This window comes from Thunnus albacares, chromosome 1 (assembly GCF_914725855.1).
Source record: "Thunnus albacares chromosome 1, fThuAlb1.1, whole genome shotgun sequence".
Lineage (NCBI taxonomy): Eukaryota > Metazoa > Chordata > Actinopteri > Scombriformes > Scombridae > Thunnus > Thunnus albacares.
This window is the reverse complement of record NC_058106.1, coordinates 34,423,038-34,447,690: the sequence shown is the minus strand read 5'-3', so window position 1 is coordinate 34,447,690 and position 24,653 is coordinate 34,423,038. Positions and strand designations below refer to the sequence as shown.

The window sequence follows — 24,653 nt, the reverse complement described above, 5'->3', positions numbered from 1 at the left end:
CATTTGTAATTAAGGCTTCTTTTACATTTATATGGTATAATGACAAATCCTGAAATAAGGTATAAATTCTCCCAGGTGTCAACATTTTCCCGTTCTGCTGACATAAAGGGATGTGGCGTCACGTTAGCTTTATGTTATCACTCTCATCAGTCTAAACTCTCATCAGCCTCAGTTGTGACTTTCCAGCTTCTTCTGTACTGGACCAGTTGGTTCTGCTGGACTCAAAGTCAAGAGGATAAAAAGTCTTTAGGATTCAACCTCTGGGAAACGTCCAGCGCTGAAACAGTTAAATGACTGATTGATCAACAGAAAATTATCTGAAATTTTGTTAATTATTGACAATCAAGGAAAAATACTTAACATTTGCTGTTTCCTGCTTCTCAAAATGTGAAGATTTGCTGCTTTTCTTCCAAATTTAACATATTTGGACATCATACTGTTAGTCTAAAATCTATTTTTTGAAATTTTATAGACTAAATGATTAAATATGAGAATAAGTGACAGATTAATGAACATAACTGTTAGTTGTAGACCCACATTTCCCCCCCAGTGTCCATTCAGTATTATGAGAAACATCACTGTAAAACACAGACACACATCACATGATGCTCTTAGACAAAAAATCTATTAAAATTTATTTTGCATTTTACATTTAGCAGGACATCAAAAAAATGAAGGTAATTTCCTTATAAATTAAACTTATCAAAATGTCTGATTAGTCTTAGAATTCATCACAAATATTCACATATTCTTAACATTTCCATTTTTTTTTTAAAAAAAAGGGGTAACAGATAACATTTACATATGTGCAAAAGTTTTTTTTACTTAGAGACAAAATGATCAGTCGGTAATTTTTCCAATCAAATTTAACTTTCAGTCAAAAACGTCCATCTGACTTCGGTGTGTTTTTTCTTTTATGGCGTTGATGTGACGTTAACTAATCTTGGTAATTTGAATAATAAAACATTTTGGTGCTCACATCACCCACATCAGTAAATATAACTAAAAATAAAATTAAAATAAAAAAACCCTGTTAAGAAAAAACAACTGTTTGGTTTGTTCTCTGGAAATCAAATTCATCTCTGGGGGAAAACACTTTCCACCAGCATCACCACGAGCAGGACAGTAGTGTTCATGAGTCTCTGGTGAACTTGTTTGTGAAACCTAATTTCCGTGTGTCCACCGTGCCGCAGCTCTGGTCCGCGCGGCGGCTATTTTTAGCCCCGAGGCCGTGATAAGAACGATGGCAGTGAGACTGCTGCGAAATGTTCAGAGGTAATGAATCCTAGAAAATGCTAATCACGAGACACCCGCCCACGAGACACAAACAATACCCATACACTCATATAATGTACACAATCATCAGGGGGGGGGGGGGGGGAGGAGGGGGGGAGGGGGGGTTCCTTCAAGGCTTTCAGGAGTCCTCAGTGTTGACGTCCAGCCTCCTCTGAGGGATGTAAACAGTTTTGGTGGCCGGGTGTCCGCCGCTGGTTACCACGGTAGCAAGAGGCGAGAGGGGGACCGGCGTGTGGAAGAAGCTGTGCTGGGGGAGCCCCGTCCCTTTAGGGGTGGTCATCACAGGCTGGAGGAAGAAGACAGCAGAGAATATTCAGTTAGTTTGACGGCTTTTGATCTTAAAGGTTTAGTTCAATCAAATCATGACTATGATTAAGATTTCACTTTCTACCAAACAGACTGTTCTCATGAACTGCTGACAGCTAGATGCATGTTCTTGTGGTTTTGGTGAACTGACGTTTTAAAGAGTAACTACACATCAGAATCCTGCTAGCTCCCTCCATCCCTGCATATTTAAAAAAATGCAGCTGTAGTGTGTGTGACACGGGAGGTAAGAGGACACCGACCGGAGCGGACTGAAACTGACCACCGCTCAGCGTAGCATGACTGGTGATATGAGGCCGTTAGAGCCAACCGACCGTGAGCAGCTGCTGTCAGACTCTCTGTGGTTACAACGCTGCAGACACACACAGAGAGTCTGCTGGAGCTCTGACAGTCACTACCAGCACATTCACAGATCTTTGTAAAAGCTTCTGTCCGGCTCTCAGGTGTGTGTCAGTACTTAGCTGCAGCGCTGTTGTTTATCGTGGTTAACGTTAGCATCGTCAGCCCTGAATATCTCGCAAAGCTCTGAATATAGCAGAGTTATTGGCCGGCCCACAGAAAAGGAAGAAATCTTTGGCTTATTTGCATGACCACATCGCCTCTCTGACATCTCTTATCACACTTGCTAACGCTACCTGCAGCTCTGTGTGAGAAGCATAAACTGAAGCTACAGTTAGCCGTTGTTCTGATATTTATACTTGGTGGGCGGATGATATGAAATACACCTGGAAGTGTTTATATTACGTCTCGAGTGGGGAGGAGCAGAGAATTTGAACTGAATTTTCAAATCCAAGCAGACAGAAATAAGCTAATTTTGAGCACAAATAGCAGTTTTTACACAAAATATTATCACATGCTAACACAGACTATCATGTGATTATATGTACAGTGTAAAGAAAATGATTTAGTGTGTAATTACCCTTTAAAAATGCAAAATGTTACTAAACACAGTAGTTTTTTGGTACCTGTTGTACACTGATGAGGGCCACCGGATGCGGGGGGACAGACTGCTGGACCGGCACGGGCGACAGCGGTTTGATGAAAACCATCCCTCTCTGCTGCAGAGCCAGCGGACTGGCCAGGGTGTTGGCGTGTTCTGGAGTCTGGGGGGCCGTGAAAGCGTTTACCGGGCTGGAGCCTGAGATCAGGCCCAGGTTCTGCAGGGTGAAGTTGAGGATGGCGGGGCTGGGGCTGTGGAGGCGGTGGGCCTGCTGGGTGGCGTGGGGTGAGGCGGTGGCGGCGGCGGCGGCTGCAGCAGCGGGGGGTTTGTGAAGACGAAGGCTGGTGGGTGTAATCTCCTGGGCTGGTGGAGGTCTGGAGCCTGTGGAAGACAAAACGGTCCCGTCTGTTCATTCTGATGTTGTTACTGACTGGAGCTGAACTTCAGCCTTGTTGACAGGTTTCAAATCTAAACTACTGTAAGAAAAAAATAAATGTAAAGAGAATCACCTGTGTTTGAACTGATTAGTTGATTGATTTAGTTGAAAATTAACAGATAAGTGATTAATTATGCAAAACCTTCTCTTGTTCTTGCTTCTTAAATGTGAGAATTGATTTCTTTTCTCTCTTTTCTATCACTGTAAATTAATATCTTTGGGATTTTGACAGTTAAAAAAGGAATTTAAAGATGTCCCCTTGTGATGGACATTTTTTTTATTTAGTTATTTATTTATTATTATTTATATCAAATTGCCCAAATCTAAATATAACAAAGTAAAATCTTTCACTATAGTTTGGCTAAAGACAAACTCTTGCACTCTGAGATGTAAATCATCGTTTTATCTAACGATATAAATACCTGCAGTTGGTGTTTGGAAGATGTTGTAAGTGGGAGTTGAAGCTTTGTTGTTTTCTCCGCCTGAAGCTTGTATTTCCTTGTAGCCGATGAGGGATTGCTGGGAGATTGGGATCAGGTATCCAGCTGGCACTAAAGTCTGAAGGAAGCAGAGAAATAAATGTTACACACATTCTGATCAACAAATACAACAAAGCTCTAAAATCTGTGTCCTAATTTGTGCTCTAAAGTCTTTCTGGTTTTTAAGCAGCGTGTTTGCGCTTCTACCTCGGTGTGGAGTTGTCCCGGCGTGAGCGGGACGTCTCTGACCGGCGTCAGTCCCGCCTCGCTGTCGGAGTTCGCCGTCTTGTCTTCCCTGTCCAGGAACGTCTCCAAGCTCTGCTCTAGAGGCTGATGGGCTACGGCGCCTACGGCGGGGGTGTTGACGAACTCGGGGTCCAGGTGGAGGGCGCGAGGCGAGGGCCGACTGGAGAGCTGTCCGCCGCGACGGGCCTTCAGACGAGCCTGCAGGATCTCGCACAGCTTCGGGGAAGTGTCCTGTGTGAGAGACAGAGAGGGAGAAAAGATACGTTATAACATGACACACGAGCTTTAAGTGATTCTGTGTTTTACACATCTGTTTCATTAATTGCACATCAGGTTTTTGTTGTGCAGAATTTTAAAGAAGACTAGTCAGTTGCTTTCCTAACGGCCTGGAACACCGTGGTGAAGACAGCGAGCAGCATCACAACAGAGATATGAAAGGAAATCATCTCCCTCTGTTGTTTCAATCAGGTTCTGTCCTGTCATTTCCATTTGGTGTAACTACTTTTTTTTCAAATGTTCCTCTACTTTTCCTCCACTCAGTGGTTCTTCTACATTTTCTTCTTTGTAGCTACTTTATTTTTTCTGATTTGCACGCCTGTGCAGTATTGTACACCTCAGTCATTCCTATATTTCCCAGCATGCCTTCGTTGTTGCCTTTATTTATGGGTTTTACACAGTAATTAAGATTTATTGTACATTTACGTTAGGAAAAAAATTTCATGTCTTGCAACTGTATCATGCTGTGGTCTGTTTACGGCTCCTGTGGGTGTAGAAACTTGCTGTTATGCTTCTTTTTTTTTTTTTTTTTTTTTAAATCCACCCCATAATGTGGGGGCAAAATATCAAGAACACTTTTCCATAATAAACATGAAGTAGAGTTATCACCGTTCTGACAATGTCAAAACTGAAAATGTATAAGCTCTGTAAAAGTAGAATTTATAGCAGAGTTGTTATATTTCACAGGTGTTCCTAATAAAGAGCACGCTGAGTGTAAAAAGTTTAACAGTATATTTATTTTGCTCACCTTGAAGTTGGAGTCAGTCCTCTTGGCTTTAGAGGGGCTGCTCTCTGACGTTGAATCAGAACACAGCCGTTTGAGCACCAAGGGGCTGACGTCCGGCGCCCTGGAGGCCGACTGGCTCTTTGCGGCCGACTGGGCCGTCGGGCTCCGCCCAGTCTTATCCTCGAAGGTCATGGAGCGTACGGCGAGGCTGGTGGGCTGCGGCCTGGCCAGAGGGTTCGGCCTGAGGGAGGAGGAGCGTAAAAACACGGCGTAGGGACCGCTCCCCTGCTGCTGAGGTAACAGGACGGGGATCAGGGGTGAACACTGCGCGGGGATGTAGGCGACGGTGCCCGGCGGCTGGGCCTGTAGCTGGGCGTGAGGGGTGAGGTGGACAGTAGTGTTGACTCGCAGCTCTTGCGTCGGAGTTAGTAACGGTTTCTGAGGTGGTTCCATTGAGCTGGAAGCGGTCGGCTCCAGCTGCTCGGCAGCTGTGCGCGGCTCAGTGGGAGCAGGATTTGGATCTTCGTCTCCAGTCCTGGAACAGAAGCAGATTAATTAGCCTCGTTTAACCCTAAAGGGCTCTACGAGGAATAACAAATTATAAAATCTAAGGCTGGAAGCTGAGTAGTACAGTTCTCTTGTTCTCCATCCAGTGTTGTTACAAACAACTCAAGAGATGCAACAAAGGGCAGCTGACTCGTTTTCATATTTTTGGCGATCAGTGATCCTGCGTCCTCATTACTGTGTGGCCCTGCAAGTCACGCTGCTCTTCTCTTGAGTATTACACTGCTTAATAACAAAGTGAAATTAGATTTGACTCAAGCGTCTCTTCAATTCTCTTAACAGTCAGTTAAATAATATTTAACTGCAAAATAATCAACTTATTTCCATCCCTGACAGAGATGCCTCATCAGTAGAGCAGAAACACATCAACTCATTCAGATATGAGTGTTGCTACAAAGAAAACAAAACACCAGAGTTTGTTTGGAAGCAGCCTCTTTCTTAGGTGGACTAGGTGCAGGTCTTTGTTCTGCACCAGACTACACTCCTTTAAAATGGACAAATGCACCAGATTTTATTTAAAGAGCCTCAAACAGTTTTAGTGTAAACAGTGAGTCTAGATGCAGACTTACGCTGACTCCTGGTCAAGTTCGATCTTACAAATAGCAGCAAGTTGAGCCATCTTGTTTGGGAAGTCAGTGTTTGACGAGTCACCTGAAAGCGAAAGAGGAAACCAAGATTAGTGTCATCACGCCATTCATAAAGACACACCGCAACGGCGACCTGGTCTGAGGAAAACGCTGTCTGTACTCACTGAGTGAACTCTTGACGGGACTGCTGGGTGCGGAGTTGATCTTGCGCCGGTCGTCCTGAATGCTCTTAGCCAGCTTTATGAGGGAGGGGTGTCGGGTGAAGCTGCGTTTAGCCCCGGTTGATGGAAAGAGGTTTTTGGCGCAGTTGTCTACAGAGGGACGCAACTCCAGTACGCTTGTCTTCTTGGTGGGTGGACACTTGGATGTGGAGCTCTCTAAGTCTGAAACAAGAGTTTAATGTTTAGTCTTAAGACGACGACGCTAAGCTCAAAATTCACTCTAATTGTGAACCAAAACATATGAACAACAGGAAAAGAAGTTCTCCATACCTTTGACTTCTGGGAATTCTTCGGGGCCGACCCATTCAAACGCCGGTTTTCTCCCCCTCTCCTCCGTCACGTGGACTTTCTCGATCAGTTTCAGGCTCCGCAGCACGTTGGCTATATCGTACAGCCGCCGCACTTTGGCTGCAAACACACGACAGACAGCGAGGTTATCTACTGCACCTGCGTTTTAATGTAAACATCTCCGGGCTTAAGAGTGGACTTCAGTGTCATCAGCAGTACAATGATGCACTCACTCTTGAACTTGTTCTTGTCTTGATCCGCGCCCTGGTCCTCTCCGATCAGGATTTTGGCGGCTACGTCCAAACTGACCACACGAGGATTAGACACCAGGAAGAGCATGACAAACTTCTGGCTCATCACCCGCAGAGATTTGTCCTTCCGACTGTTAACGGAGGCTGGGGAGGACAAAAAAAGGAGGTTAAAAATGTGATCGCTACGCCACAAAAACACTAAACATTTACATTGTAAAAGCCAGAAAAACTCTCCAGCCAGCTCTCTCACCTCCTTTGAACTCTACTCCAGGAAGCTCCACGAAGAAGAGCTCCTTCTGTCCCTGTTCGCCGTTCTCCAAGTCCACCACCACCTCGTTCTCCTTCTCCTCCCCGTCAAAGTCGAACTCCTTGTCCAGGAGACGGTGTCGGATCTGCTGCATCTGCTGTCCGTACCTGTGCTCCTCGCCCACCTGCTTCAGAATGGCCAGAGTCTGAGCCAGTTTGGTCCTGCCGTGCCACGTGTAGCGGTTCTTCGCCGAGCGGCTCACCATGTGCAGGCTCTCCAGCACGTTCATGATGTCGTAAATCCGCCGGCGCTCCACGTCTGTGATGACAGAAAACACAAGTTGATGAATCACAGTAAAGAAAACTGAAACTGACAAGAGGGAAAAGTGGAGTTCAAGCAAACTACAGTAATTAATGTGGTATTAAAGTTGCTACAAACTCATATATTTGTGTTTATGAGAATAAACTAAAAATTACAATTATAATCAGTGTGAAAAATGTTTGACAATCAGCTTTCATGGGTATTTGGTGTTTTTTTGTCTGGAATAGAAATAACTAATGAACTGCAGTTATTACAGAATCATTATCACAATAATTGTTTTCAGGCAAAATGTACATTTAAATTAATACTAATTTGCTGTATCTGCTAGTAAAAATACCAAACATTTTCTCGTTAATAGTTTTTCAGATGTGCACATTTGTTTTCCTCTCTACATCACACCATAATAGGTTGCTTTGGTAACCTCTGACGGGCATTATATAAACTGAGTGATGATACAAGAACCTACAGATTCATGAGTAATGAAAGCAACCCATTAGCTGCTGCCCTGATTGTAATGATTTTAGATTTAAAAAAAAAAGAGTCGATATAGCAGACGTACTGAGCTCAGTGGCGACATCATCCAGGCAGATGTCGTTGTTGAGGGCAGGGTTTGGGTAATCTGGATAGCGGGCGAGGAATTTATGACAGAGTAAACCCAGACTCTTCTCTTTTCTGCTGATCATTTTCTCTGACTCTTCTCCATTTTCAGTGTCCTGCAGGGAGATGACAAAACAGATGAAACACGTATTCCTTTGAACATCTTGACTCATCAGAAAGTGTGTGTGTGTCACAAACTCTTTTCTACCTGCATAGAGTCGGGACCTTCCCGTCCGTCCGTGTCCGTGCACAGCTCCTTCTCTCTGTTCCTGATGTCAGGACTAGCAGCGCTGATGAGCATTTTAAGGTTGGAGGTCGGCGTCCAGGGGTCGACAGAGCCTACTTCCCTTCCTTTTTTAGGTGTAGTGAGGGGACCCATGGTTGGCTGGCTCTCCGCTGAGACTACACACGGGCCAGTTGATTTCTTTGGAGTATTTACAGGAACCTGTGGTGCTACAAAGCCACCATCCTAATCAGCAAGAGAATAAAACAAAAGATAATTATTCATATGCAAACTTACCCCTTCTTACTGGAGTATTCTAGGTATTATGACAAAGAAATAAGTGAACAAGTTATATCTGAGAAGCATTTAGACTCCTCACTTACTGACCTGGGAATCAGACTGGGAGAGGTTTTGAGATTCAAACGCTGTTCTTGACATTTTCCACCTTTGCATAAGAATTTAATAAGGATTATATTAGCTAACGTTAGCTAGGGTTTAACACAGAGATAAGTGCAGCTCAGGGATTGTGTAAAATATCAGGAAAATCTTTAAAAACTGAACAGTATGAATGAACCTACACTAAGCTAGTTAACATGTATTCCATCTATCAAACTTTAAACATGCTACACTAACATTATGCAATCTTTTATTAGTCTGGATTATCGCCCGTTTTAAGCAGCAGCATCTAATCCTAAACTAAACTTTACATTATTAACTCTTTATCATTAATTTCGGCATTACAGCTATGTAACGTTAAAATTATTAACGTTAAAATTATCAACGTTACAGCAAAAATATTTTCGGAGGGATCGTCCTACCGCTTTTTGAGTGCGATATATTTGTCCGGAGCCCACATTATTTTTTAACAGCACTGACACGAGTTAGAAATGTACCGATGGTATAATTATATTAGTCTGTTTTTCCTTTCTGGTGTAATCTATCATAAAAAATCTGTTTAAATCTAATCAAAACACCAGATTGATATTGGCGGTAACTGACGTGCGTTCCATCGAATCGCCGGACCCAACGGACGGCGCGGTCCCGCCCTTTTTCTGTGAAGTAGCCAATGGGAGCGCGGCGCGAGGCAACGTAGAGGAAGTGAAAAGAGTGTCCCGCGCAGGTAAATATTTTTTGAAATCCTTGGCGCGGAACATTTATACGGTAACAGCGGCCGCTCGCTTTAAACTTTGAAACATTTATAGTGAAGTTCCTGTCGTTATACCACTACAAAGCAACACTGTTTCGTTGCTAATGTGACAGTTTTAATAGCGAATGGTTCCCTATATTGTAATGTTTGTTGTCGTGCAGCCAGCTCCGAGCGCCCGCCGTCTGAGGAGGTTTTGGGGCAACTTAACTAAACACAATAAAACCGGATAATCCTGAAACCTTTTCATACATCAACGTCTTTGTTAAATAGAAAAGATAAAGACTTTAGTTACTGTAATATGGCCAGAGTGGAAAAAAGTTTACAGCGAGGAGGAGGAGGCGGTAACTCAGCGACGCCGAAACCAGAGATTACGCCAAACAAACCATTTCGTACTAAAACTTACAAATGTTGACAAGATAAAACACATAATAAAAGTCTGGACTTACTCAAATCCGCCAAACAAGCCTTGCTCAGAGGAGACGTCCCATCTTCGTGGTAATGTGTTGTGGATAAGTTACCTCCAAAAAAAAAAAAAAACGATCAGTCTGATGGGTTTAAAAATGGATTTTACGCACAAGACCAAGCGTTTCCACCGCACCAGCGGTCAGAATAAATATTTGAATATAAGAAACTGTACAAAATGTTCACGGCTCTTTAGTTTTTTACCAGCGGGCAGCAGCCTCTTGGTCAACTTTACTACAGTTGTGAAAAAGTTTGCCCAGTTGTGTGGGTGACCAGCAGCGTTTGGCCCGCCCAGTCCGAGCATGCGCGCTCACATCAGCTCGACACTTCCTCCCTGTGGGGGGGATAGGCGGGCTCAATTACTTGTACACGTAACCCTAATGAACCCTAATGAACCCTAGTCTCATGATCGATTAGTTGTTTGGTCTTTAATATATCAGAAAATGGTGAAAAATGGCGATCATTGTTTCCCAAAGCCCAAGATGCAACCTAAAATCTAATCTTTTCTCCCGGCCAACAGTCCACAACCCAAATATACTCAGTTTACAGTCATAGAGGACCAAAGAAACCATTTACTAGAAAATAAAATACAAAAATACTCAATTTACTGTCATAGAGGACTAAAGAAACCATTTATTATGAAAATATTCACATTTAAGAAGCTGACACCAGAGAATTTTAGCAAGCTAATATGAAGCTTCAGTCGTTCAAATTAGTCAAATCAAGTAGATATCTTTCAACGTTAAAGTCTTTTTAGTGCCAACACCCTCTTTTTGTTACTATACTTCCACCGCAGCTCAACAAGGAAACACTGTCCAAGGAAACACAAAGAGGGAATTTGATGCTAAAAACGTGTAAACGTGTCAGATATCCACTTGATATGACTAACTCAGACTGATGAAGCTGAATATAAGCTTCACATCAACTTTTAAATGACTGTGTGGACACATTGAGGATTTTGGCCTCCATCACTTACATTGAAAGCACATTTGAAGGAGATCTTTTAATAGTCAGTATGAACGGGAGGAATGATTACAGCGAGGAAAACTTCTTTCACTGTTCATATGGACACCTGACTTGATAAACTGTGAACCAGTCCTTTAATGTGAAACATGTAGGCCTGTGATTAATATTTCTGCAACTGTACAGGTTGCTCATGTGTTTTAATGTAAGTCTAATGTATATTTTGATCTTAAATTCCCATTATATTATAATATTCCTGCAGCGAGCATGGCTGGATTAACCTCTTAAAGGAACCTGAGCCAAAAATTTGCTGTTCGGCCCCCACTGACCAACCTCCACAACCAAGTCCTGCCCTCGTCCACAAAGCCCCGTCAGGTATTATACTTTTTGTCACAAGGGATTTTTCTTCTGTGCTAAGTGTTAAAGTAAAGCTATTTGTTGTCACTTTTTTTCAACAAAGTTTGCCTAAGCATGCAGGGAACATGTGGGATTCCACGTATCTCTTGCTGAAAGACGGGGAAACAAGTCTCCGGCTCTGTGATTTAGGACGACTACGAACTGTGTATCACGTTTACATGCACAGATGCACTCTAACCCGATTATACAGCAAATAACCAAATTAACATAATTACTTGATTGAAGCCTTTTCATGGTTTGCGGTAAAATGAGGTTTACATGATTTGATTACTGGGTCGTTTCTGCAATAAGGTTTAACTGCTTACAGGAAATATAGTGGCAGCACAAAATAATAGATAAAAAATGGAAGAATAGAGAGGTTATTGGTCCCAGCTGGATAACCAACCGGGGTCATCAAACATCCCCGGGTCACTGCGTGTCAGTAGGTTTGGGTGATTCGATTAGGCCTAATTGGAAAGTTTTGTGAGAATCACTCATTTTGTGGTAGTTTTTAGACCCTTATTATTTCATTTTATATTTTTCTCACATGATGCATATTTCTAAATAAAGTATTATTCCAGCATAGGAGTGTGCTGGTTGGTTTTTGGGGTCTGTGGGAAAATAATGAAACTGTTCTGTTCCCAATGATGGAAACATTTTGATCCTTTAGTTAAGTAAACGTACCAATACAGCAATGTGAAAACACTCCATTACAAGTACAAGTCCTGCATGAAAAATCCTACTTAAGTAAAAGTACATAAGTATTATGAGCTTGATGTAGTTAAAGTATTGCAGTAAAAGTAGTGGTTTGATTCCTCTGACTGATATATTATTATATATGACATCATTAGATTATTAATAGTGAAGCATCAGTGTTAGAGCAGCTTGTTACTGTTGTAGCTGCTGGAGGTGGAGCTAGTTTACACTACTTTATATACAGTTAGCTAGTTTAGTCCAGTGGTTCCCAACCTAGGGGTCGGGCCCCTCCAAAGGGTCACTAGATAAATCTGAGGGGTCGTGAGATGATTAATGGGAGAGGAAAGAAGAAAAAACAAAGTTCTGATACACAAATCTGTTTTCAGTTTTTGGACTTTTTCTCTAATCTTTGATTTTTGGTGAAATATTGGATCATTTGAACATTTATTGAAATGAAAGCATGTGAGAAGTTTAGAGGGAAAAATCACTATTTGGTGGATCTGTTAACAACTCATAGACATGTGAAATGTGACCCCGACTACACACTGCTTTTTGTAAGACGTCAAAAGCCAAAAAGGTTGGAAACCACTGGTTTCATCTTTAACAATGTGTTGTATTTTAAAATCTTGTTATATTATCCATTGTGTCAAATCTTCATCTGAAAAGTAACTAAAGCTGTCAAATAAATGTAACGGAGTAGAAAGTACAATATTTCCCTCTGAAATATAGTGGAGTGGAAGAATAAAGTAGCCTCACATGGAAATACTCAGGTAGAGTATAAGTACCTCAAAATTGTACTTAAGCACAATACTTGAGTAAATGTACTTAGTTCCTTTATTCATCAGGGTAAAACAAAGTTATCTGACAGCTGACGGCTCTTCTTCTTTTCATTGACGTGTCTCTGTTTCGGCGCTAGGTGGCGGTATAACCCTCCTTACTGGGAGTCGCCATGGAAACCGACGGGCGCCTTCAAGGATGTTGGGAGAGAACAGCGGAGCTTCAAGCAGCCAGTGACGTAATGTTACGGATGTGAGAAGGAGCGAGTGGGACCTTGATGCTGCCTTCACTTACCCCTCGTAAATTAGACCACCCACTCCGACTGGGAAAGTACAGTGATTTACATGGATCAAGTCTGTCTGCACAATATCAGATATTTGAATGGTATTCATCTTGAGGTCATTATTGCTTTTAGCTATTAATTATTATTGTTTGATGTTTATAGCTGTTTTTTCACTTGTATTACATTCCTTGAGTGTATGTGTGTATGTATATGTGGGTATTGTAGATATGGATGAATATATGTTCTTTCTTTATGATTTTTTATAATCTTTTAATCTACTTTTTTCTTTCGTTTTTACCACTACATTGCATAGGTTGATGTTTTTATGTCTCATGAAATGTGTTCTATAAATAAAGCCTCACCTTGTCTTGTCTATTATAGTCTCATCTCACAAACGGAGGTTGCAATAGAGATGTAATTCCTGTATTAAATATGAGGGCTGTCAAATAAATATCAGACAAACTTCTACCATTGAATGCTGGAAAATTTGTTTTTTCTCCTTAACGCTCTTAACATAATAAAAATGACTACATTTTTTTATGCAGCACTTTTTAAAATGAGGTTACAAAGTTGAAAAATACAAAGCCGTGAAACAACCATGAAAAAGAAGTAACTATAAACAGTAAAAGAGAGAAGAATCACGACATAAAGAGAATAAAAACATAAAAACTTAATCAGGTAATGTCATGTCAATGTCAAACTAAAATAATAAGCACATTTGTAAAAATGAGGTATTAATAGAGGAAACTGTTGTTACTGCTGTCCTGAAATAGGTAATTGTTGGTATACATATAAGCCTACTGTATAGTTTGTTTTCGCATTTCCCAAACTGTACATCGCGTTCGATATTTCCGACAGCGCGTTAACGCATCAGCTGGCTGCTCCGCTCACAGCCGGAGAAACGGACAGCAGTACGCACGAGGCAGGGACCATCTCCAGCGGGAATGAAACAAACAGAGAAGTGCGGGGTAAGCATCATTTCTCTCCACAGATACTGCTTTCTAATGTTCATTCCTCCTCGCAGTTAACGTGTTGTCCTTTATTTTTTTTTGGATATTTGCGAGCAGTTTGCAGAAAGCTCAGTGCAGCCAGTCTGTCAGGCAGCCTGTAAGGTCTCGCAGATTTTCCTGCAGGGATGCTGCAGTAGCTCAAACCTTTAGACAAGCAATTTGTTCCAGATTGTAACTCTTGAGTTAATGTTTTCCTTCCCCCGAGTGTAAGCTGAATAGCCACGTTTACAACACTCACAAGATCTGCACAGCATGATGTCAAGTTTGTGGCCGACAAAAAAAAAAAAGTTGGGTAGTGATGTTTAATAAGTGTTTTTCATGGTGTGAATCGGTGAGAAGCGCACACCTGCAGCAATTAACTGGTGGTTTGATGAGATATAAACTCTGGTTTTAATCATTTACAGCCGTGAATGAAGTATTTTATAGATAAAATGGATACAAAATGCAAGTTTAGAGGAACTTTTTCTTATTCAAATATGCATCAAATGTTTATCTATTAGTGTGCAAAGCAGCATTTCTGTTACTACAATCTAGGTTGTCTTCAGTCCCTTTAACACTTTTTTCTAAATGCTTCATTTTAACTCTGTTTTCTCTCTCAACCCAAGCACTTGTTCACTGTCAGGATACCACACTTGACCTTTGAGCTGTGACTGACACCAGCTTTTTTCTGCTTTTTTCTGCTTTTTTTTACCCGGGAAAACTCATTTTGCAGCACAGTACTTGAACCCAACTCACATTTTTTCAGAGTGGATTGCAGTTTAGCCAGTCGAGAGGATCATGATAATCACATCCTCCCTTAAGATCAAATATCCACTGCAGCGGTGATGGTTTTGGGAGAGAGAGCCATCCTGCTTATCTCTGGTTCCCGCCGTCTGCCCTGATGCTCGCTTCGGGCCGGCCTTTTGGGACCGAGAGCTGCAAAGAGAAACCATCAAGAAACGATATGACTGAGACAAGGCCTATAGCTGAGGTTGGATCCACCCAGAGGTTGGGTGTCGTCTGTTTCATGAAGCAAAGTTGATGGACAGACTTTTTTTTTTTTTTTTCCTGTTTTTTGGATAGATCTTCATGCACCACAACTGGGAACCAAGGAGGAAGGGGACTGAAATACTTTGAGCAGGTATTTCCCTTCGTTCCCTTTTAAAGGCTTATTGTAAAGGCTGGATATTCGGCTGAGTACTCACTCACATATGGGAAGATGGAGGCAGGAGCAGAGGCTAGTCCACAACAGCACCCGAGGAGGAAACCTGTGCTGCACGGCTTGGAGGACCAGAAAAGGGTGAGTTCATGTCAGATCCTCTTTATCTACTACAGTACTTGCACCTGTCTGCTCTGCGCTGTGTGATGGCTTGGAGTACAACAAGTGAGCGCTCTGAATAAAGTAGGTCGTTGCATGTAAAAAAAAGTACATACATCTACTCGGCTACACTTGAACGCCAGTGGATGAAGAAATATTTTATTACTTAATGTGCTGAGCCAAGGTTTTAGAACATCTGCTGACCTCTAAAGGTCTCTTTTTTCCATTTCGATTGGTAACAAGAAAAGTTCCCAAACAGTTTGTCCCATTACTTTGTCGTGACCTTCTTCAGGAAACCAACTCAAGGTGTCAAAGGAAGCATAAGTGAATTGATTGAAAGCCAAAGAGCCAATCAAAGCACTAAAGCGTCTGTGAAGTCTTCTTATGTTGCTTTGTGGTTGTGTAGAATTACTTCAGCCGTCTGCTGCTAAGATTGATGGAGTACTTGATCCGGTGGCTCATTTACCCGTTTTTAAGCTTCGCTCTGCAATTTCCACATGACGTGGATGTACTGCTGTTGTTATATGCAAACCTCATACTTCCAGGTTCCTGATTTTCATGGGTTGACTTCAGATGAAGGATTACACGGTTGTGTGTTGGATGAAAAAAAAAAAAAAAAAAAAAAAAAACAGCTCTCGGTCGTATGAACCGTTTCAACACTGTATCAGATACATTCATAAATGTCAACATCTCACAACCTGGCTCTTCTTCTTACTTCTGGAAAAGCTGACATTTGAGAGATTTAAGGTTTTTTCACTCGACTGTGGCGGTGTGCAGTTGTGATAGACCGGGGACGGAGGCGCCGAGCAGCAGCCCCGCTCAGGCTAAATAGATGTCTGTGTTGATTCAGAGCACATTAGTCTTCATTTTAATGTGGAGACAGACTGATTTTCTGCTGCTTGACTGCAGTGAGGGCTGGCTCAACTTAATGACAGCTTTTCATGCTACGTTCAGCTCTGTTTCTGAGGTGTTTACAGCCAAACGTAGCAAAACGGAAGAAGGGATCCATAAGTCTTGTAGGTGGGTGACCTCATCTGGGTATCAACTGCTCGGAGCAGCTGTACGCTGGACAGCTGTTGAAGCTTACAAGGTCACAGCATGCGTTTTTTGCAGTTTGGTCACTGCTATATCTGGTTCCAAATGTGTGTGCAAGGATTTGTACTGGACTGTGCTCCCTCTGCTATAGGTGTCAGATTCAAAAGAAAGGTTTATTCCCTTTCCTCGTTTCTTTCCTGTCCTCCCCCCTGTAAATTATTGATTTGATCAGGTGTGTTAAATTAGTCACGTGGGATTATGTAGAACATGAATATTAATTGATGCAACCAAAAGTCCCAGCTGCTGTTTTGCATTTTTTTTCCAGATTGCCAAACCTCTCTGGATGCTAAACGACACACCGAGCAGCACAAGGACTTCCAAGCATCTCCGCTTACTGTTCTAGGAAGCTTCACGTTTATGAAATCTCACCCAAAATAGGTTTTTTCCCACGTTGTTGCTACGGTAACCAACCCTGATACCATTCATAAAGTGAGTTTTTGCCCTCTGCGCGAGTTATCAGCAGCGACACGTCTAGATTTCATTAGAAGCCTCAGTCGCAACCGCAAACGTGGAGGCATCATCAATCGGGAGACCAGACGAGGCCAGACGCTCGACGCTCTCCGGGGAAGAGAGATTGCGCCAGACAGAGCCGATACTCACCTTCCCTCTTAATGGACATCAGCCGACTTAAGTAAATTGAAAGCACCGAGGTAGTAACGTGGACACACACGGGGGACTCCCATTGTTGGAGAATTACTTGCAGAAAGATTCAATGTCCCCCGACAATTACCTAGGCTGTGTGAGTTCAAGATCCTATATGTGATACTCGTCCCCCCAGTAGGAGGTAATTGGATTTTGTTCTTTTTTTGTAGATTTACTCCCCCACATGTCCCCCTTCTCCATATATTAATGTTCATTGAGTGGCAATCATGGGCCTACATGGGAAAGCAGAGAGCGTTAGAGGGGAATCATAGATCTATTGTGTTGCGGTGAATCCAGGCTCAGTGTGCGATGGAGCGGAACTGCAGACTTTGCTAACATCAGAAACCTGCCTATTTGCAGTCAATTGGTATTCATTCAACTAGTATTCTATGAGATTGGATCTTCTGTGTTCAGAATTGTCCTGCCGCAGAAAAGAGACAGTATGGTATGTATTTTTTTTTTTATTATCCTGGCCTTTCGAGTGTTGTTCTCAAGTGAAAATTCTGTGAAACATGTATATTATTTTCATGTTTTAGCTGTAAAGGTGAGAATCACATGGTTCTCTCTGGATTGTGAATGTTCTGCATGGTAATGTTATTGTTGGAAAGAACATGTAGGAAACCTTTTACAGTGAACAAATCCTGGATCCTGGAGTGGATGTATTTTCTGTGAAGCACCAGAATCAGAAGTTGTTCGGTTTGTAAAAGGTTATACTAAATGGAAATGACTTAATTCAGCTGTGACATCACACTGATGGACAGTTCAGAACGGGTAGTTTGAATACAGCAATGACAATTCTTACTTTTTCAAAATTTTAATTGATTTTTTTTTGTCCTCCATGTTTGATTTTCCAAGAAAAAAGCAGGTAATTGTTGTTCTTTCTGGTGGCTGGATGCCATGTAAAAGATACTGGTAGGAAATAGTGGAATTAGTGGGAATACCATCACATTCAAACATCTTACAGAAGTACAAAGAGAGTCCTTCCAACATCACTGTCAGAGGTAAAGTTAAGAGAGAAGTTGCCTTTTTCGGTTGACAAGTTGACATTTTGGGCAACAACGACCATATGTATCACGTTGGTCATTTTAAATTAATTTGTTATGCGTCTCTGTAGCTCAAATTTGTGTGAGCTGGCATAAAAATGAAGTTGGAAAGATTTACGCGTCAGTGGATACAGGTCTAGACAGGCATGCTTAATTTATGTGCATTTATGAGTGCAGTCAAAGACACTTAGCTGTGAACTGATCTTTGATTTAACAATGTCTGTACGGCATATTGGACAATTGGCAAGTCCTTACCTCGCAACGCAGCGTCGTTCGTGAGCGAGCGCTAATGAAACACTGAACATTGTAATCGAACCGCTCTTTGATTTATATCCCGACCTCACATCGAGTTGTTGTGGATACAGTACAGATTTACAGCACTAATGTTGAACACAGGGCAAAAGTGCAGACGGTGTTGACTTAAGTCTGAGGAATGAATTTCTTTTTTTTCTTGCTTTAAAGCTAAATACACGTTTGTTGAGAAAGCAGAGCTCACAATAGCTTTATAATAGAAAATGTCAGAAGTGAACAGAAACCAGGCTTCATTATTGTGAGAAAAAAAACTCCTAACAGGCAATGAGGAGAGAACTAAATGGAAATTGTACCACGTTTCAGTACAAAAACTGTGAGAGTTTGACAGCAGATCTCGACCCCTCCGGCTAACGTCTGGTACAGATGACGAAGGGCGTTGGGAAGGTGACAGAGGACACTCTGTAATGGAATCCATTATTGATTCAGTTCGTGGAGGATGAAAAGGAATCTGACACTAATTGCTCAATCAGAACCATTGGAAATTATGTATTTATTTTCACTAGTCATTTCTGACTGCTCATTAAGAGGCGTTTGATACGGTCGGGTGGGGTTCTGTAGGATAATGAGGTGTTTACGGCGGATGTGTGGTGCTGCTGACTGCTCCGCTGCAGTCATTCTTAAACAGCCTCATAATTAGCTCAGAGACACAGATGAGTGGGAAACCCTACACGGCTTTGTTTATTTCTTTCACAGGATGGACTTAATCCTGAACCTCAGGATACAGTTCATACTCAGCAGGAGAGGCCTGGTTATTGAGCTTTAGAGTTTTCTTCCCATGGCTGTCAGGCTCTGGTGTCTTCCTGTGAAGGAATGAGACATGATGATGGGACGCTGGCTTGTCGATCGTTAAACTGACAAAGAGTTTGAAGTAGTAGGCATAAACAAAAAAAGACATAAATATGATCATTATTAAGGTAAGCGATTACAGCCACATTGTGATTGAAAATCTGGTTTTTAAAATGATCTAAAGGCAGTAAGCCATCAAACTTAAGAATGATATTGAGTTTATTTGAAGCACTGAAACTTTATGCTAACATGCACAACAGCAACACATCCATCCATCTATTGTCACAGTGGCAGCAGGTTAAGCATGTTAGCCCAAACACCCTGTTTCTATGAGTACTTCCTCCAGCTCCTCCTGGTGGATCTCATGGTGTTCCCAGGCCAGATTGAATATGTGATTCATCCAGTAGGTTGTGGATATGCCCTGGGGTGTCCTTCCTGTTGTATGAACCTGGAATACCTCCACAGGGAGGTATCCTCAATCCCAGATTCCCAAATCACTGCAAAGTTGCAGCGTTTCTACTCCTCCTGTGCATCCATTTGTCTTCACCATGTTCCTGAGGTACATGGGAACACCTCTGTTGCTGGAAGTACAAGATCAGTAGCTGCAGTGTGTCTGAACTCTTCACCATGTTCCTGAGGCTGAGCCTGGATAACCTGATATTTAAGCACATTTTGGTTGCTCATAACCATGATCTCTGGCTTCTGTTTCATGGAAACACTTCTATTACAGGAAGTATGAGATCAGTAAGAGATCCTGATGGCTATGTTTTTCAGTTGCAGTATTTACACGGTTCTTAGTAATGCAGTCACTTTAATAATGTGGTGTAAATGGATTTATTGAATAACTGGTATGCTGTTTGACATGCATCTGCTCTGAGGCATCTTTACTGTGTCAATACTTCATCTTTCTGGTGATCTGCTTGTTTTTTGAACAAAATAGAATAAATTCAACCAAGGTTATTATGCAGCCAACAAAACAGAAAAACTGAGCAGAAATGTTTCTTCTTTAAGGCAACAGATAAAGAACTTGCATTCACTGCTTTCTCTGCAGCGTTTCCTCCAACAGTGGACATTTAACCAGACATATGGCCAAGGTCACCGTGGCAGTACCCTCCCTGAGCTGCCAACCTGTTCATTAGCACCGCAACATCTGTGCTAACCATCACTGAGATTGCTGCAGTCACTGACCCTCTAACATTATTCTCTTAAACAAGCTAACAAACGCTGAAGGCCATGTCTCCGTCTGCAGTTTACTCTGCATCTCTTTATGACGATCATTTGTTTGCTGCCACATAAAGAGATCTGAATAATGACCGGTTTCTTTGCTCTCAGCGAGAATCGACACTGGATTCCGAACCCCGAGTAGAAACATCCATTAGACTCGGTGATCGCCGCCCCGAATCATCTATCCACTGTTACGCTGGCCTGTTGCCTAGATATGGAGAGCGATTAGCAGGGTGACAATTTGTCATTGACAGGGTTTGATTGATTGTGTGTGCCAGCAGCACGGCACTGCTGGTATCTGAAACTAATTGAATGTAATATCAGAGAGATAGGATGGCGCGATGACAAACGAGCAGCCTTGTGAGGTTATTTAGAACCTACTGTAGACATTATGCTCCCTTTTTTAACAGTTGCTCCTTTCCAACCAGCCCCAGAAAGGATTGCTAAGATGAGTGATAAATATCTTTAGTGATCATAGAGGCTGGATCTCATTATCCTATTTTGTTCAGGTACTTTGTAGCTGAAGCAGACATCAAGATTTTTACTTAAGCAAAAAAGAATCTTCATCAAGAGCAGGTTTTTGGCAGTTTCTGATAATGGAAATCTTAATTGCATAACTGTGGTAACGCCAGTAAAGATGAGGGCTCTTTCGGGCACCAGCTAAGCTTTTCTTGCAAACCAGGCAGCTGCAGAGGAGAGACAGGGGATTTATTTTGGTGAAGGACTGTGTTTGCCCAGTCATGCAGCACTGACGAGCACTGGGGCTCAGGGGTTTGGATTGGGGAAGGGGAGGAGGGGAGGGGAGGGGAGGGGATGGGGGGGGGTGGGTGGGGGGTCAGAGGGTGGAGGTGGGACCAGGCATGGAGCAGCTCTGAGGCTGGGGGTGGGGAAGATACTGCACTCAGGATGCTGCTTGGCCCTCAACAGCCATATGGCCGTCACCCTCTCGCAGCAACCCAGAGGGAGGATGAAGGACAGGTGGCAGGGGCTGGTGGGATGGCTTGGACTTTTGGCTACTGGGCCACACGATTGGCTGACTGGTCCCCCTAAACCACTGACCCCTCACATACCAAACGCCTGCTCAGCTTCGTGTCAGGAAGGACATCCTTGATGACCCTAGAAAGAAATGTTTGTCATTTTTGGTCTTTATAACTATAAGATAATACATCTGTGGTGCATTCATGGTAGTGTAATGAATGTGTACCACTAACGTGTTTCATTTAAAAATATAATTACACAGTTTAATAATGAAAGATATTTTTGTTGCTCCTTTCTCATAAAACAAAAATAGCCTTCTCTGAGAACACACTTGAAAGAATCATCATATTCAGATTGCCTACAGTGGACCAAATAGGACAGCAGAAGCTTCAATATATTACAATTAAACAAAAGAAAATAACTGATTAAATACAAGTAAAAGTGTACACCTCGATTTTAATTGCATGAGCAGTTTTTTTTATATATTTCAAAGCTTTTTTTTCCCATAAACCTCCATTAATTTCCCAACCTTTTCTTTAAAGATTGGTGATAAACCTTTTTCTATTTCTGAAGATACTATTATCAACTGTACAACATGCAGCTGAACGCTAGTTGTGTGAATGTAACAATATGTGCAGATTTTAACTGCAGTTTGTGTGACAGCTCAAGTCTATACGACCAGAGAAATGGTGTTGTCAGTAACACACCCAGCAGGGTGTGTGATGGTCCGGCTGTCCTGACTCGCACAACATTGTAATCCCTGTCTGGGGGTCAGTGGGCAGGATCTGGTTCAGTCTGGTTCAGGGGAGGTGCTCGGTCGATGAACAGGTGCTTCAGCTCGCTCCTGTGGCGATGGGATTTCCTCCATGCTTTCTCCATTGTATCCTTATACAAACACATACACATGGAGAACAACACTTTTTTTTTTTTTTTTTAAACCGTTAATAATTTAAGCAGGTGGCTGTGAATCAGGAACAGTCCTTATAGATTAAGGACTCTTTTCTCTTCGGTTTTATTTCAGTGAATAATGAGGTTATAATTAAAGCTGAGAACCAGCATTTGTAATATCTGGGGAGGGCTTATTTTAAAGCGGTCTTACCCTCTATTAGACATAAATGCTGCAAAAGCTTTCACTGTTTAATTATTTTTTTTCCTCTAAGAGCTGTTATTCTGATGGGTTCTTGCCAGTGGATATAGTATTGGATGCGGTTTTTCATTTCAAGCTCATAAAAGATATAAAATCCATATGTTACACCTGTAAGGATAGCTTAAGGCTCAGGTTGTACGTGTGTGTGTGTGTGTGTGTGTGTGTGACTGGTTGGTAAAGATGGAAACAGGAGGAAATAAATGAACACGCATGGTAAGATTTTAGATTAAAATCTGCAAATTTCTGTCATTTGCTGCCGGTGGGGTGCGAACACATGCAACAGCACAGTGCCACCAGATCAGCATGTATGATACTGGAAGTGGGTTCCTCTTTGCCTCATTGGCTTAATGTGAGTCCACGTTGGCATTCCTTCTATAAAGACAGAGACCCTTTTTTTATCTAGCGTCTGCAGAAAGAGAAGGATCGAGCAGTGTGTTTTTTAAGAGCGGTCGTCCCGGCGTCTCTGCATTATGTTTTCTCCAATTCCTTCCCTCTCATCTTCATCCTGGGAAATACCATCAGAATTCAATTTAACACACCAGGAATTTCCAAATGATAAGGAGGGATGAGGAGTAAAAAAAAAAAGGTTTTTCATCTATAACACTGAGTGCAGAGCTGGAGTTTCTTCACATTCTTCCAACCAATCTGCTCCATACATATAGACACTCCACAGCCTCTTAACCTCAGCCCCTACCTCCATTACTGAGTCCATACCGTAAATCCGTCACGTTCGGAGAGCAATTTATAGTTATGGTTGTAGTCGGAGGCTCCCAACAAAAGGAATTGGAAGACGGAGGAGGTGGACAAGTTTTTTTCTACATCAGCCTCCTTTTGTCACAAGAAATAGAGATTTGTGCCATGTGTTGCTCAATGAAATATTGCTGGACAGTGTTTGCCTGCAGGGCTAAAGGAAACACAATTGGCACTGTGACGATGAACAATGGTACTGAGGGAACATGGGCTCTTTCTGTAATTCTCTCAAGGCCTGTTTTTCCAGAAGGGAAAATTATATTTTCTCTGTAGCTGTTGCACAAAATGTAATTTTTATTTCATATTTTATAAGATTTTGTCCACTTTTTACTTCAGAGAATGGCGCCATCTTGGTTCACCAAGCCAAAAGCTACTTAAACCCATGTAACACAGGTATACAGATAACAATATGTACTTACAAGTGTTAACTGGATGAGTCTGTATGAAATTCAAGTTCATTGTAGTACCTTTTTGTATGTTGCCTCCATAAGATCATTTATTTGCGATCCTATAGAGGGATTAGACTTCAACGCTCCTTTTTTATCTTTCTGAATAAATAATCCTGTTTTATTCATGGAACAGATTCTCTTCTACTGTCTCTCTCAGTGTGTAATCCGCTAAACATGAAATGATGAATCACACAATGATTTCCTGTCTCCAATACCTTCCCCCCCCCCATTCTCTCCCCATTTCCTAGACACCTCTGTTGCTCTTCTGCATCTTAATGCTCTCTCTAGTCAATGTGCTGCATGAGAGTCAGGGGTAGTGTTGAATCTGAAGTATAAATAACTTCTACAGCATACAGAAGTGGGAAGTAGCTAATTATGACTACTGGCGTCTGTACTCGAGGAACGCTGCTAGCTGCTTTTTCAGGGATCATTTTCTAACGCTATTGATAATGCGTTTGCGTTGCATGTTGGGTAACAATCACAGAATATGTACCACTAAGATATGTTTCATTTGAAATTATCATGTCACTTAAACAGTTTGAGGCATTTGTACCTAATCTTCTCTCACTGACAACACACCAGAAAGAGTCAACATTTCCTAATCATCTATAATGGCCTAAAGGACATAACAAGGAAAATTGGGGTGTTCACCAATCTAATTATCAGCACATGTAGTTAATTTGAGGGCACTGTTCATGTAGCAGCTTGCATACTTGACTAAATAATTGCAGTACTTTTACTATATTTAGATCCCAGTTCTTGTAGCTCATTAGCAGGGGTACCATAGCGATATTTGATAATTGTATCACAGTAGGCCGAGGTATATTGAGGAGTTTCTTGCCCCAGGATGAAGTGTCAGATCACCCCTGATGGCCGCTGGATGCTGCCTCAGCACTATTTCGGAGGGCGGTGCCGCAGACGTGGTGCTCGGCTGTAATTGAGCCATTCAATTCCTGGGAGAGCACTAAGCTCGGCGGTTGAACAGATGTTTTTCATGTGACTGTGTCTATAGCAAGGACTCAATCAATGTAAATAAATGACAGCTGGGGATGACGTGCAGATCAGGGTTTCTATTTCGGGAGGAACGGGTAGCTCGCTGGTAAATAGAAATGGTCCAAGAGTAATAATGGGCAATAACAAAAAAAAATTCCATTGTTAAAAAGTTTTAGTGGT

General features: G+C 42.0%; 1 protein-coding gene and 1 long non-coding RNA gene across 7 annotated transcripts; one reads left to right on the top strand and one right to left on the bottom strand.

Annotated features, from left to right (window-relative positions):
- Positions 1 to 609: 609 nt before the first annotated feature.
- On the bottom strand, positions 610 to 10,254 carry e2f8 (E2F transcription factor 8). Of its 5 annotated transcripts, XM_044355775.1 has the most exons (15): positions 9,837 to 10,254; positions 9,617 to 9,688; positions 8,411 to 8,468; positions 8,009 to 8,269; positions 7,763 to 7,916; positions 6,886 to 7,200; positions 6,618 to 6,779; positions 6,367 to 6,504; positions 6,040 to 6,258; positions 5,858 to 5,939; positions 4,746 to 5,259; positions 3,683 to 3,952; positions 3,419 to 3,554; positions 2,586 to 2,941; positions 610 to 1,582 (listed from the first exon to the last, which is right to left on the bottom strand). In XM_044355775.1, exons 3-15 carry the CDS (start codon positions 8,459 to 8,461, stop codon positions 1,415 to 1,417), a joined length of 2,826 nt encoding a protein of 941 aa, XP_044211710.1. In that variant the 5' UTR covers positions 8,462 to 8,468; positions 9,617 to 9,688; positions 9,837 to 10,254; the 3' UTR covers positions 610 to 1,414. The 5 variants fall into 5 exon arrangements, with proteins under 5 accessions (XP_044211710.1, XP_044211699.1, XP_044211729.1 ...); XM_044355764.1 differs by having other exon boundaries at positions 9,617 to 10,254; XM_044355794.1 differs by lacking the exon at positions 8,411 to 8,468 and having other exon boundaries at positions 9,837 to 10,253.
- Positions 9,096 to 13,223, top strand: LOC122985278. 2 transcript variants are annotated; one of them, XR_006404089.1, is made up of 3 exons: positions 9,096 to 9,143; positions 10,858 to 10,970; positions 12,604 to 13,223. It is a non-coding gene; the product is annotated as an uncharacterized LOC122985278 (long non-coding RNA). The 2 variants fall into 2 exon arrangements; XR_006404090.1 differs by having other exon boundaries at positions 9,143 to 9,184.
- Positions 13,224 to 24,653: the final 11,430 nt, after the last annotated feature.